Source organism: Anomaloglossus baeobatrachus, chromosome 1 (assembly GCF_048569485.1).
Source record: "Anomaloglossus baeobatrachus isolate aAnoBae1 chromosome 1, aAnoBae1.hap1, whole genome shotgun sequence".
NCBI lineage: Eukaryota > Metazoa > Chordata > Amphibia > Anura > Aromobatidae > Anomaloglossus > Anomaloglossus baeobatrachus.
The window spans coordinates 143,123,951-143,139,611 of NC_134353.1; the positions used below are offsets into that span (position 1 = coordinate 143,123,951).

General features: G+C 53.1%; 1 protein-coding gene across 1 annotated transcript in view; it reads right to left on the reverse strand.

The window, feature by feature from the left end:
* The window catches only part of ASAH1 (N-acylsphingosine amidohydrolase 1), a 77,374-nt gene extending 72,386 nt beyond the window's left edge, over window positions 1-4,988 (reverse strand). The window contains exon 1 of the mRNA XM_075347112.1: window positions 4,843-4,988. Within this exon, the coding sequence (XP_075203227.1) occupies window positions 4,843-4,929 (87 nt within the window). The 5' untranslated portion in view covers window positions 4,930-4,988. The remainder of the gene's footprint in view (window positions 1-4,842) is intronic.
* Between the last annotated feature and the right edge of the window lie 10,673 nt (window positions 4,989-15,661).

A 15,661-nucleotide genomic window follows, 5' to 3' on the forward strand; every position in this document is an offset into this window, starting at 1 on the left:
CAGAGCAGCAACAAGCTGTTCACAGATTTGCATGTCAACATGGTCCTGCCCATGTTGACATGAAATGACCAGAAGCAGCAAAATCGCGGCAGGAGCGGTCACATAACCGCTCTGACCTGGAGGAGAGGGGCTGACAGCAGGGCAGGTAAGTGGTCTCTATCTACTTATCTGCCCCAATGTAGCCCAATATGGTGGTAATAAAAAAAAAAAGTCAATATAAGCCAGATAACCCCTTTAACCAGGAGGCATATGAATATGGCTAATATCGCCTCTATGCCTCCTGTATGCCATATTAACCAAAATAAAAATGACAACAGATCCCATTTAAAGTTCCTTACAGTCAAGGGGGCAGGGCCGCAACACGCGACTCCTCTACAGTCAAGGGGGCAGGGCCGCAACACGCGACTCCTCTACAGTCAAGGGGGCAGGGCCGCAACACGCGACTCCTCTACAGTCAAGGGGGCAGGGCCGCAACACGCGACTCCTCTACAGTCAAGGGGGCAGGGCCGCAACACGCGACTCCTCTACAGTCAAGGGGGCAGGGCCGCAACACGCGACTCCTCTACAGTCAAGGGGGCAGGGCCGCAACACGCGACTCCTCTACAGTCAAGGGGGCAGGGCCGCAACACGCGACTCCTCTACAGTCAAGGGGGCAGGGCCGCAACACGCGACTCCTCTACAGTCAAGGGGGCAGGGCCGCAACACGCGACTCCTCTACAGTCAAGGGGGCAGGGCCGCAACACGCGACTCCTCTACAGTCAAGGGGGCAGGGCCGCAACACGCGACTCCTCTACAGTCAAGGGGGCAGGGCCGCAACACGCGACTCCTCTACAGTCAAGGGGGCAGGGCCGCAACACGCGACTCCTCTACAGTCAAGGGGGCAGGGCCGCAACACGCGACTCCTCTACAGTCAAGGGGGCAGGGCCGCAACACGCGACTCCTCTACAGTCAAGGGGGCAGGGCCGCAACACGCGACTCCTCTACAGTCAAGGGGGCAGGGCCGCAACACGCGACTCCTCTACAGTCAAGGGGGCAGGGCCGCAACACGCGACTCCTCTACAGTCAAGGGGGCAGGGCCGCAACACGCGACTCCTCTACAGTCAAGGGGGCAGGGCCGCAACACGCGACTCCTCTACAGTCAAGGGGGCAGGGCCGCAACACGCGACTCCTCTACAGTCAAGGGGGCAGGGCCGCAACACGCGACTCCTCTACAGTCAAGGGGGCAGGGCCGCAACACGCGACTCCTCTACAGTCAAGGGGGCAGGGCCGCAACACGCGACTCCTCTACAGTCAAGGGGGCAGGGCCGCAACACGCGACTCCTCTACAGTCAAGGGGGCAGGGCCGCAACACGCGACTCCTCTACAGTCAAGGGGGCAGGGCCGCAACACGCGACTCCTCTACAGTCAAGGGGGCAGGGCCGCAACACGCGACTCCTCTACAGTCAAGGGGGCAGGGCCGCAACACGCGACTCCTCTACAGTCAAGGGGGCAGGGCCGCAACACGCGACTCCTCTACAGTCAAGGGGGCAGGGCCGCAACACGCGACTCCTCTACAGTCAAGGGGGCAGGGCCGCAACACGCGACTCCTCTACAGTCAAGGGGGCAGGGCCGCAACACGCGACTCCTCTACAGTCAAGGGGGCAGGGCCGCAACACGCGACTCCTCTACAGTCAAGGGGGCAGGGCCGCAACACGCGACTCCTCTACAGTCAAGGGGGCAGGGCCGCAACACGCGACTCCTCTACAGTCAAGGGGGCAGGGCCGCAACACGCGACTCCTCTACAGTCAAGGGGGCAGGGCCGCAACACGCGACTCCTCTACAGTCAAGGGGGCAGGGCCGCAACACGCGACTCCTCTACAGTCAAGGGGGCAGGGCCGCAACACGCGACTCCTCTACAGTCAAGGGGGCAGGGCCGCAACACGCGACTCCTCTACAGTCAAGGGGGCAGGGCCGCAACACGCGACTCCTCTACAGTCAAGGGGGCAGGGCCGCAACACGCGACTCCTCTACAGTCAAGGGGGCAGGGCCGCAACACGCGACTCCTCTACAGTCAAGGGGGCAGGGCCGCAACACGCGACTCCTCTACAGTCAAGGGGGCAGGGCCGCAACACGCGACTCCTCTACAGTCAAGGGGGCAGGGCCGCAACACGCGACTCCTCTACAGTCAAGGGGGCAGGGCCGCAACACGCGACTCCTCTACAGTCAAGGGGGCAGGGCCGCAACACGCGAGTCCTCTACAGTCAAGGGGGCAGGGCCGCAACACGCGAGTCCTCTACAGTCAAGGGGGCAGGGCCGCAACACGCGAGTCCTCTACAGTCAAGGGGGCAGGGCCGCAACACGCGAGTCCTCTACAGTCAAGGGGGCAGGGCCGCAACACGCGAGTCCTCTACAGTCAAGGGGGCAGGGCCGCAACACGCGAGTCCTCTACAGTCAAGGGGGCAGGGCCGCAACACGCGAGTCCTCTACAGTCAAGGGGGCAGGGCCGCAACACGCGAGTCCTCTACAGTCAAGGGGGCAGGGCCGCAACACGCGAGTCCTCTACAGTCAAGGGGGCAGGGCCGCAACACGCGAGTCCTCTACAGTCAAGGGGGCAGGGCCGCAACACGCGAGTCCTCTACAGTCAAGGGGGCAGGGCCGCAACACGCGAGTCCTCTACAGTCAAGGGGGCAGGGCCGCAACACGCGAGTCCTCTACAGTCAAGGGGGCAGGGCCGCAACACGCGAGTCCTCTACAGTCAAGGGGGCAGGGCCGCAACACGCGAGTCCTCTACAGTCAAGGGGGCAGGGCCGCAACACGCGAGTCCTCTACAGTCAAGGGGGCAGGGCCGCAACACGCGAGTCCTCTACAGTCAAGGGGGCAGGGCCGCAACACGCGAGTCCTCTACAGTCAAGGGGGCAGGGCCGCAACACGCGAGTCCTCTACAGTCAAGGGGGCAGGGCCGCAACACGCGAGTCCTCTACAGTCAAGGGGGCAGGGCCGCAACACGCGAGTCCTCTACAGTCAAGGGGGCAGGGCCGCAACACGCGAGTCCTCTACAGTCAAGGGGGCAGGGCCGCAACACGCGAGTCCTCTACAGTCAAGGGGGCAGGGCCGCAACACGCGAGTCCTCTACAGTCAAGGGGGCAGGGCCGCAACACGCGAGTCCTCTACAGTCAAGGGGGCAGGGCCGCAACACGCGAGTCCTCTACAGTCAAGGGGGCAGGGCCGCAACACGCGAGTCCTCTACAGTCAAGGGGGCAGGGCCGCAACACGCGAGTCCTCTACAGTCAAGGGGGCAGGGCCGCAACACGCGAGTCCTCTACAGTCAAGGGGGCAGGGCCGCAACACGCGAGTCCTCTACAGTCAAGGGGGCAGGGCCGCAACACGCGAGTCCTCTACAGTCAAGGGGGCAGGGCCGCAACACGCGAGTCCTCTACAGTCAAGGGGGCAGGGCCGCAACACGCGAGTCCTCTACAGTCAAGGGGGCAGGGCCGCAACACGCGAGTCCTCTACAGTCAAGGGGGCAGGGCCGCAACACGCGAGTCCTCTACAGTCAAGGGGGCAGGGCCGCAACACGCGAGTCCTCTACAGTCAAGGGGGCAGGGCCGCAACACGCGAGTCCTCTACAGTCAAGGGGGCAGGGCCGCAACACGCGAGTCCTCTACAGTCAAGGGGGCAGGGCCGCAACACGCGAGTCCTCTACAGTCAAGGGGGCAGGGCCGCAACACGCGAGTCCTCTACAGTCAAGGGGGCAGGGCCGCAACACGCGAGTCCTCTACAGTCAAGGGGGCAGGGCCGCAACACGCGAGTCCTCTACAGTCAAGGGGGCAGGGCCGCAACACGCGAGTCCTCTACAGTCAAGGGGGCAGGGCCGCAACACGCGAGTCCTCTACAGTCAAGGGGGCAGGGCCGCAACACGCGAGTCCTCTACAGTCAAGGGGGCAGGGCCGCAACACGCGAGTCCTCTACAGTCAAGGGGGCAGGGCCGCAACACGCGAGTCCTCTACAGTCAAGGGGGCAGGGCCGCAACACGCGAGTCCTCTACAGTCAAGGGGGCAGGGCCGCAACACGCGAGTCCTCTACAGTCAAGGGGGCAGGGCCGCAACACGCGAGTCCTCTACAGTCAAGGGGGCAGGGCCGCAACACGCGAGTCCTCTACAGTCAAGGGGGCAGGGCCGCAACACGCGAGTCCTCTACAGTCAAGGGGGCAGGGCCGCAACACGCGAGTCCTCTACAGTCAAGGGGGCAGGGCCGCAACACGCGAGTCCTCTACAGTCAAGGGGGCAGGGCCGCAACACGCGAGTCCTCTACAGTCAAGGGGGCAGGGCCGCAACACGCGAGTCCTCTACAGTCAAGGGGGCAGGGCCGCAACACGCGATTCCTCTACAGTCAAGGGGGCAGGGCCGCAACATGCGATTCCTCTACAGTCAAGGGGGCAGGGCCGCAACATGCGATTCCTCTACAGTCAAGGGGGCAGGGCCGCAACATGCGATTCCTCTACAGTCAAGGGGGCAGGGCCGCAACATGCGATTCCTCTACAGTCAAGGGGGCGCAGCACACTTAAGGCCCAAACATGTTATGAAGTCGCTGTAGACAGTGACAATATAGCACATTTGTATATAATCCTGTAGTAATCGTCCCTAACCTGCAGGTGCACAGCACCGTGCACTGAGGCATTACGCAATGTATTCGGTATATAACACATGCGTATACACGCCTCTGCTCCCGCACTAATCAGTGATCACCACCCGGAAAAGCGCATTACAGCCACAGTCTGCGCTTTACGGCTCCAACAAACAAAGTTGCGGGCAATACCCCTAATAACAAGTCCCTTGCCCGGTACAGTCATGCTCTCCCACTCACCGGGGGCACGTCCTGGGCCAGGCAGCCGACATAGACGGTAAGCAGCAGCACGGACACCAGCGCGGACCCCGGCATCATCCCCGACATCCCCACACTAACAACCCAGGTCAGAATTTATACTGTCACATGACCGAGACCGGGACAATCACTAAAGGGGAGGGGTCAGTGTGTCACATGGTGCATTCACGGGATAACACAGCAGCCGCCCACACCGTGCAGAGCAGTGTGCTGTGTCATTAGCCTGAACCTCCCCGACTGCACTCCGGTGTGATAGGAAGATCACACAACGGTAGACATACACGGAAATAATGGAATAATGTGCCCCATCCTCAGAGACCCCTAGAGAGTGCCCCATCCACAGAGACCCCCAGAGAGTGCCCCATCCACAGAGACCCCCAGAGAGTGCCCCATCCACAGAGACCCCCAGAGAGTGCCCCATCCACAGAGACCCCCAGAGAGTGCCCCATCCACAGAGACCCCCAGAGAGTGCCCCATCCACAGAGACCCCCAGAGAGTGCCCCATCCACAGAGTCCCCCAGAGAGTGCCCCATCCACAGAGATCCCCAGAGAGTGCCCCATCCACAGAGACCCCCAGAGAGTGCCCCATCCACAGAGACCCCCAGAGAGTGCCCCATCCACAGAGACCCCCAGAGAGTGCCCCATCCACAGAGACCCCCAGAGAGTGCCCCATCCACAGTTATCCCCAGAGAGTGCCCCATCCACAGAGACCCCTCAGAGAGTGCCCCATCCACAGAGCCCCCAGAGAGTGCCCCATCCACAGAGACCGCCAGAGATTGCCCCATCCACAGAGACCCCCAGAGTGTGCCCCATCCACAGAGACCCCCAGAGAGTGCCCCATCCACAGAGACCCCTAGAGAGTTCCCTATCCACAGATACCCCTAGAGAGTTCACTATCCACAGAGACCCTCAGAGAATGCCCCATCCACAGAGACACCCCGGGTAGTGCCCCATCCACAGAGACCCCCAGAGAGTGCCCCATCCACAGAGACCCCCAGAGAGTGCCCCATCCACAGAGACCCCCAAACAGTGCCCCATCCACAGAGACCCCCAGAGAGTGCCCCATCCACAGAGACCCCCAAACAGTGCCCCATCCACAGAGACCCCCAGAGATTGCCCCATCCACAGAGACCCCCAGAGAGTGCCCCATCCACAGAGACCCCCAGAGAGTGCCCCATCCACAGAGACCCCCAAACAGTGCCCCATCCACAGAGACCCCCAGAGATTGCCCCATCCACAGAGACCCCCAGAGAGTGCCCCATCCACAGAGACCCCCCAGAGAGTGCCCCATCCACAGAGACCCCCAAACAGTGCCCCATCCACAGAGACCCCCAGAGAGTGCCCCATCCACAGAGACCCCCAAACAGTGCCCCATCCACAGAGACCCCCAGAGATTGCCCCATCCACAGAGACCCCCAGAGAGTGCCCCATCCACAGAGACCCCCAGAGAGTGCCCCATCCACAGAGACCCCCAAACAGTGCCCCATCCACAGAGACCCCCAGAGATTGCCCCATCCACAGAGACCCCCAGAGAGTGCCCCATCCACAGAGACCCCTAGAGAGTTCCCTATCCACAGAGACCCTCAGAGAATGCCCCATCCACAGAGACACCCCGGGTAGTACCCCATCCACAGAGACCCCCAGAGAGTGCCCCATCCACAGAGACCCCCAGAGAGTGCCCCATCCACAGAGACCCCCAGAGAGTGCCCCATCCACAGAGACCCCCCGGGTAGTGCCCCATCCACAGAGACCCCCAGAGAGTGCCCCATCCACAGAGACCCCCAGAGAGTGCCCCATCCACAGAGACCCCCAGAGAGTGCCCCATCCACAGAGACCCCCAGAGAGTGCCCCATTCACAGAGACCGCGAGAGAGTGCCCCATCCACAGAGACCCCCAGAGAGTGCCCCATCCACAGAGACCCCCAGAGAGTGCCCCATCCACAGTTATCCCCAGAGAGTGCCCCATCCACAGAGACCCCCCAGAGTCTGCCCCATCTGTAGCCGCACTTTTAGTATTCTTTTTACAGACCCAAACTCTAGACACCCTCTCCCCATCCCTGGGAGTAATCTGAACTTGGATCCCCATAGCCCTCCATATCCAGGGGCAACATTTTGGCCCTCACTGCACTTTTCAATGTTATATATGGAGGAGGGGGGGTAATTGCACCTCAGACATTAGGACAGTTCCTCCTGCATACTGCTACACTGTCTTTTGAGGCATTAATAAAGGCTTTTCTCCTCGGCGGTCCTAGACCTCTTCAGTCCATCCCCACAGACATACAGTCATGGCTGAAGTGTTGTTACTCTTGAAATTGTTCCAGAAAATGTTTATTTCCTTTCTATGTATTGGAACAAAACAAAAACACATATGAGGAAAAAAAGGCAAATTGGACATAATTTCCCACAAAACTCCAAAACTGGGAGGACATTGTTGGCACGGTATTTGGTTGTACACCCTGTGGAATAAATTACTGCAAACAATCCCTTCCTATAACCATCAGTAAGCTCCTTACACCTCTCACCTGGAATATTGGACCACTCTTGTTTTGCAGACTGCTCCAGGTCTCTCATATTTGCAGACGCCTTCTCCCAACAGCAATTTTAAGATCTCTCCACGGGTGTTCAATGGGATTTAAAGGGAATCTGTCAGCAGAATTTTCGTAATTAAACTAAAAGGTTCCCCTTCTGCAGCTCCTGGGCTGCATTCTAGAAAGGTTCCTGTTGCTACTGGCCCCCTTTGAGACCTAAATAAACACATTATAAATTCTTACCTTTTTGTATGCTAATGTGGTTTTATGGTCACGGGGTCGGGCTGTATTTCGTCCGTTATTCGCCCTCCTGCCGCTATTCGCCGTCCCCCATTGCTCATTTACATACAGTCATGGCCAAAAGTTTTGAGAATGCTACAAATATTAATTTTTACAAAGTCTACTGCTTAATTTTTTCTAATGGCAATTTGCATATACTCCAAAATGTCCTAAAGAGTGATCAGCTTAACAGCAATTACTTGTCAAGTCAATATTGGCTAAGAAAATGAACTTCAACCCCCAAAACACATTTCAACATCATTGCATTCCTGCCTTAAAAGTAGCAGCTAACATTGTTTTAGTGATTGTTCCATTAACACAGGTGTGGGTGTTGATGAGGACAGGGCTGGCAATCAATCAGTCATGATTAAGAAAGAATGACACCACTGGACACTTTAAAAGGAGGCTGGTGCTTGGTATCATTGTTTCTCTTCAGTTAACCATGGTTATCTCTAAAGAAACACGTGCAGCCGCCATTGCTCTGCACTAAAATGGCCTAAAAGGGAAGAGTATCGCAGCTACAAAGATTGCACCTCAGTCAACAATCTATCGCATCATCAAGAACTTCAAGGAGAGAGCTTCCATTGTTGCCAAAAAGGCTCCAGGGCGCCCAAGAAGGACCAGCAAACGCCAGGACCGTATCTTAAAACTGTTTCAGCTGCGAGATCGGACTACCAGCAGTGCCGAGCTAGCTCAGCAATGGCAGCAGGCTGGTGTGAGTGCTTCTGCACGCACTGTGAGGCGGAGACTGCTTGAGCAAGGCCTGGTTTCAAGGAGGGCAGCAAAGAAGCCACTTCTCTCCAGAAAAAACATCAGGGACCGACTGATATTCTGCAAAAGGTACAGGGAGTGGACTGCTGAGGACTGGGGTAAAGTCATTTTCTCAGATGAATCCCCTTTTCGATTGTTTGGGACATCTGGAAAACAGCTTATTAGGAGAAGAAGAGGTGAGCGCTACCACCAGTCTTGTCTCATGCCAACTGTTAAGCATCCTGAAACGATTCATGTGTGGGGTTGCTTCTCAGCCAATGGAATCGGCTCACTCACAGTCTTGCCTAAAAACACAGCCATGAATAAAGAATGGTACCAGAATGTCCTCCAAGAGCAACTTCTCCCAACTGTCCAAGAGCAGTTTGGCGCCCAACAATGCCTTTTCCAGCATGATGGAGCACCTTGCCATAAAGCAAAGGTGATCACTAAATGGCTCATGGAACAAAACATAGAGATTTTGGGTCCATGGCCTGGAAACTCCCCAGATCTTAATCCCATTGAGAACTTGTGGGCAATCATCAAGAAACGGGTGGACAAACAAAAACCAACAAATTCTGGCAAAATGCAAGCATTGCTTATGCAAGAATGGACAGCTATCAGTCAGGATTTGGTCCAGAAGTTGATTGAGAGCATGCCAGGGAGAATAGCAGAGGTCCTGAAGAAGAAGGATCAACACTGCAAATATTGACTTGCTGGATTAACTCATTCTAAGGTGGGCTTTGCACATTATGACATCGCAAGCCGATGCTGCGATGTCGAGTGCGATAGTCCCCGCCCCCGTCGCAGGTACGATATCTTGTGATGGCTGGCGTAGCGAACATTATCGCTACGCCAGCTTCACATGCACTCACCTGCCCTGCGACCGTCGCTCTGGCTGGCGACCTGCCTCCTTCCTAAGGGGGCGGGTCGTGCGGCGTCATAGCGACGTCACACGGCAGGCGGCCAATCAAAGTGGAGGGGCGGAGATGAGCAGGATGTAAACATCCCGCACACCTCCTTCCTTCTCATTGCAGCTGGGAGGTAGGTAGGAGATGTTCCTCGCTCCTGCGGCTTCATACACAGCGATGTGTGCTGCCGCAGGAACGAGGAACTGCATCGTACCTGTCTCTGCACCGGCATTATGGAAATGTCGGAGAATACACCTATGATACGATAACGACGCTTTTGCGCTCGTTAATCGTATCATCTAGGATTTACACACTACAACATCGCAAGTGACGCCGGATGTGCATCACTTTCGATTTGACCCCACCGACATCGCACCTGCGATGTCGTAGTGTGCAAGGCCGCCCTAACTGTCAATATAACCTTTTGGTACTCATAATATGATTGCAATTATATTTCTGTATGTAATGTAAACATCAGACAAACACAATTGAAAACCAGAGGGCAACAGATCATGTGAAAATATAATTTTGGTGTCATTCTCTAAACTTTTGGCCATGACTGTACATGAGGACACCACTCTCATGAACTTTGTGCTCCCGATGTCTCGCACATGACCAGTGGCACTATCGCGGGACTGAGCACTGTGCAAAGCGTGAACGCTGGTGAGGTGACTGCGCAGGTGCGAGATTATGGGTGGCGCTGTGATTGTCATCAGCAGCGTCATCCAAGTACCCGCCCATAATCTCGTGCCCGCGCTTTTCCCTCTGCCTCCACCGTTATGCAGTTATGATCGGTGGTGTGCTGATCCTCCCATCTATTTCCAACTCCAGGGAAAGATGGGTAATAGGTGACGTGGGTTCATATGGCCAGCGCTTGCACATAACGGTGGAGGCAGAGGGAAAAGTGCGTGCACGAGATTATGGGCGGGTACTTGGATGACGCTGCTGATGACAATCACAATAACCCAAAAGAAGAGTCTTTAATTTGCTAAAAGCAGAAAAAACCCAAACAAGCAATAGTTTAGAATGTATAGAACATTTATTGAAATAAGTGCTGTAGGGTATAACAAATAACAGATTGGCTAAAAGGACCAGGAGGAGGAGTGCTGAAGGGGAAAGAAGCCCCACGTGTCCCAGAGAGATGTAAAGGAGTTTATAAAACTCTAGAGGTGATAATAAAAAGACCTATGGGCAAAGTGCCCAAGAAACAGAAAAACCTACATCTTTTTAAAACCAGGCGCTCACATACGGGCAAGGTGCTTCCATGTGTGGCATAAAGATGAGACAGTTCACTCACCGAGGTCAAATCACCCGGTTATCCCGGTACCTATGGTGATTTGACCTTGGTGAGTGAACTGCCTCCTTTTCATCTCTCCGGGACACGTGGGGTTTCTTTCCCCTTCAGCACTCCTCCTCCTGGTCCTTTTAACCAATGTGTTATTTGTTATACCCTACAGCACTTATTTCAATAAATGTTCTATACATTCTAAACTATTGCTTGTTTGGGTTTTTTCTGCTTTTAGCAAATCTAAAGACTCTTCTTTTGGGTTATCATGATTATTGAGTTGTTGCTTGTACCACTATGTGATTCTCTTGTGGTCCTTGTCTGTTTCAATTGAAAATCACAGCGCCGCCCATAATCTCGCTCCTGCGCAATCACCTCACAAGCGTTCACGTTTTGCACAGTGCTGAGTCCCGCGATAGTTCCACTGGGCATGCGTGAGACCTCGGGAGCACAAAGTTCATGAGGGCGGGGTCCTCATCTATGTAAATGAGCAATGGGGGACATCGAACAGCGGCAGGAGGGCGAATAACGGACGAAATACAGCCCGCCCCGTGACCATAAAACCACATTAGCATACAAAAAAGTAAAAATTTATAAAGTGTTTATTTAGGTCTCAAAGGGGACACAATAGCAACAGTAACCTTTCTAGAATGCAGCCCAGGAGCTGCAGAAGGGGATTCTTTTAGTTTAATTGCGAAAATTCTGCTGACAGGTTCCCTTTAACTCTGAATTCATCACTGGCCACTTCAGAACTCTCCAGCGCTTTGTTTCCATCCATTTCTGGGGCTATGCTTGGAGTCATTGTTCTGCTAGAAGACCCATGACCTATGTAAACCCAGCTTTCTGACACTGGGCACTAAATTGTGACCCAAAATTTTTTTGTAATCTTCAGATTTAATGATGACTTGCACACAATCAAGGCACCTAGTGCCAGAGGCAGCGAAACATCCCGAAACATCTTTGAACCTCTACCATATTTGACTGTAGGTACTGTGTTCTTTTCTTTGTATGCCTCATTCCATTTTTGGTAATCAGTAGAATGATGTGCTTTACCAAAAAACTCTATATTGGTCTCATCCACAAAACGCTTTCCTAGAAGGATTTTGTCTTACGTACGTTTTGGCACACTGAAGTGTAGCTTTTTTTATGTCAGTGTCAGCAGTGGGGAGATGATTTTGATGCAAGTGTTTTATTAGTAACCGACAAACTGCAAAAGTGTAAACCCTGACATTTAGCAACAACCAACGTTTCTGTTATGACACCTTTATCAAGGTAGTTGCCTGCAAAGGTTAAAGACACATAGTGAGTATATACAAGTGAAAAGAATTATAATATATACACAAATGTACAAATATATACAAAATGAACACATACTTAATATAGAGATGCTATGTCGTACGGGTCACCTCGGAGAACCGTCTATGAAGATTAGATGTAGGGCATTACATTTTCAAGTATGCAGTGTCTAGTATATAAGGAATACATACGTTAAATGAGCATGTACCAATAATGCAAAATACCAACAAGGGGAGATGTCCACAGTAATGACAATAACAGAATTAATGATAGCAGAATCTGCATATAAAGTTAAAGGTACTCAGGTTTACACAAGGAGGGCCAAGTGTAGCAAAGCCTCATGGTTGAATCCTTCTCCGATATTAACACGGCTACCGATAACATATCCTTCACTTTACATCACAACAATAGTTCCCTCCATTTTCTTGACGCTACAGTCGAGATAAGTACAGATAGATCCTTATCCACTGACCTCTACACTAAACCAACAGTCGGTTGTTAATAAAACACTTGCATCAAAATCATCTCTCCTCTCCTTTTTGAGTGCTTGGGTTTTGCTATTTGAGATACATATTTATTTACCCTATAGTACCTTAATTTATAGCAGTAGAGCCAGACTTTTTCTACATTATGTGTCAGCAGTGGGGTCCTGGGTCTCCTGCCATAGCGTTTCATTTAATTCAAATGTAGATGGATAGTTCATGCTGTGGCTGTGTGCGCACGTTGCATGTTATCATGCTGTTACGCTGCGTTCTGCACCGTAGCGTAAAAGCATGCGTCCTGCGTCCCCAGCACAATCTATGAAGATTTTGCAAATTCCATCCGCACGTTGCATTTTAGAATGCAGCGTTTCGCCTGCTGCCAAGACGCTGCGTTCTAAAAAGCAACATGTCACTTCTTTTGTGCGTTTTGGTTGCATTTTCCACCCACACTCTCTTTCTCTCTGTCTGTCAATGTCGGTCTCTCTCTCTGTCTGTCTGTCTCTCTGTCGGTCGGTCTCTCTCTCTCCGTCGGTCTATCCCTCTCTCCCCTCTCTCATACTCACCGATCACTGACCGATCACCGGCGTGGCGCTGCACAGCTGCCACACTGCGGCAGCTTCTCCAGCTTTTAAAAATGCCGGCCACTCATTATTCCATCTCGTATTCACTGCTTCCCCCGCTCACCGGCGCCTATGATTGATTGCATTCAGACGCGCCCCCATGCTGAGTGACAGCTGTCTCACTGCAACCAATCACAGCCACCGGTGGGCGGGTCTATGTAGTGCAGTAAAAGAAATAAATAGATAATTAAAAAAAAACGGCATGCGGTCCCCCCCAATTTTGATACCAGCCATGATAAAGCCACATGGCTGACGGCTGGTATTCTCAGGATGGGGAGCCCCACGTTATGGGGAGCCCCCCAGCCTAAAAAAAATATCAGCCAGCAGCCACCCGGAATTGCCGCATCGATTAGATGCGACAGTCCCGGGACTCTACCCGGCTCATCCAGAATTGCCCTGGTATGGTGACAGTCTGGGTAATAAGGAGTTAATGGCAGCCTATAGCTGTCACTAAGTCCTACGTTAATCATTGCAGGTGTCTATGAGACACCCCCAATGAGTAACCTGTAAGTGAAAGTAAATAAACACATACACCCAAAAAAATCCTTTATTTGAAATAAAAGACAAAAAAAACACCCTCTTTCACCACTTTATTAAAATCCCCAAACACCCCTCCAGGTCCGGCGTAATCCTCATGAGGTCCCACGACGCATCCAACTCTGCTACATGAAGCTGACAGGAGCGGCAGTAGAACACCGCCGCTCCTGTCAGCTCCACGCAGAAACTGAAGTGAGTCACACTGTCAGCGGAGACGTCACTCAGGTTACCCGCGGCCAAAGGCCTCAGGTGGAGGACTTGAGCTGGCCACGGGTAACCTGAGTGACGGCACTTGTGATCGCGCGGGTCACTTCAGTTACTCAAGAGATTTGTGGTCACCGGTGAGTCCATCACGTGTGATCGCAAATCAAGCTGTGGCACACGCACAGAGCCGCGCGATCACAATGAAGTCAGGTGAAGTTCATCTGAGTTCATTCTGATCGCATGGCTCTGTCTCGCAGCCAGCCATGCTCTTTTTGACAGTGCGGTCCCACTTGGCTCTGCTACAAGTCTGTAGGGATGCAGCAGAGCCGAGTGGGACCGCACTGTCAAAAATGTGCGTTCTGAATGCTTTTCCCACTTTGTCTATGGCAGAGCAAGCATCCAGAACGCATGAATTCTGCAGGAATTCTGCAGTAACAATGCGCCTCAGAGCGCAGCTTTTCGGCTGCGTTCTGAGAGGCACATTCAGTGACTTACACGCTGCGGAATAAAACGCAACGTGCGCACATAGCCTGACACTGATGCCTCCTGAGTCTGCAGGACAGACGGAATTTCTTTGAAACTTCATTGGAGCTGCTTAAGGCCCAGTCACATTAAACAACTTACCAGCGATCCCAACAATGATCCAACCTGATAGGGATCGCTGGTAAGTTGCTAGGAGGTTGCTGGTGAGATGTCACACTGCGACGCTCCAGCGATCCCACCAGCAATCTGACCTGGCAGGGATCGCTGGAGCATGGCTACACGAGTTGCTGGTGAGCTCACCAGCAACCAGTGACCAGCCGCGTGGAAGCGATGCTGCACTTGGTAACTAAGGTAAATATCGGGTAACCAACCCGATATTTACCTTGGTTACCAGAGCACACCGCTTAGCGCTGGCTCCCTGCTCTCCTAGCTACAGTACACATGGGGTTAATTACCCGATGTGTACTGCAGCTACATGTGCACAGAGTAGGAGCCGGCACTGACAGCTGAGAGCGGCGGAGGCTGGTAACGAAGGTAAATATCGGGTAACCAAGGTAAGGGCTTCTTGGTTACCCGATGTTTACTGTGGTTACCAGAGTCCGCAGAAGCTGGCTCCTGCTGCCTGCACATTTAGTTGTTGCTGTCTCGCTGTCACACACAGCGATCTGTGCTTCACAGCAGGAGAGCAACAACTAAAAAATGGCCCAGGACATTCAGCAACAACCAATGACCTCACAGCAGGGGCCAGGTTGTTGATGGATGTCACACACAGCAACATCGCTAGCAACATCGCTGTTACGTCACAAAAGTTGTTCGTTAGCAGCGATGTTGCCAGCGATGTTGTTTAGTGTGACTGGGCCTTTATCCATTGTCCTACTTATCTGCTTATCCTGCATTACAACCTTTCATCAAATTTTCTCTGTCATTCACATCCAAAGAGATTAGCTATCTTACCATGGGTTGTAAACTTCTTGATTATGTTGTTCACCATGGTCAATGGAATATCAAGATCTCTTGAGATGGATTTGTAACTGTGAGATTGTTGAGATTTTTCAACAATTTTGATTCTCAAGTCCTCAGACAGTTCTCTTCTCCTTCTTCTGTTCTGTTTTTAGTGTGGCACAGATCAACGCACAATGCAAAGATCGAGACAACTTCTCCCCTTTTAATACGGTTTCAGGTGTGATTTTCATATTGCCCACACCTGTTACTTGGTACAGGTGGGTTTGACCAAGCATCACATACTTAAAATTGTTTAACTAGTTTTATCTGGCCCATTTTTGAGGGTTTGTGTGAAATTATATCCAATTTGCCATTTCTTCTCTGCTTTCTGTGTTGTTTCAGTACCCACAAAGGAAATAAACTTGTATGACAAAAAATGCGCTAATTTCAATAATTTGGATAAATGCTTCATTTTCTGGAAGAATTTG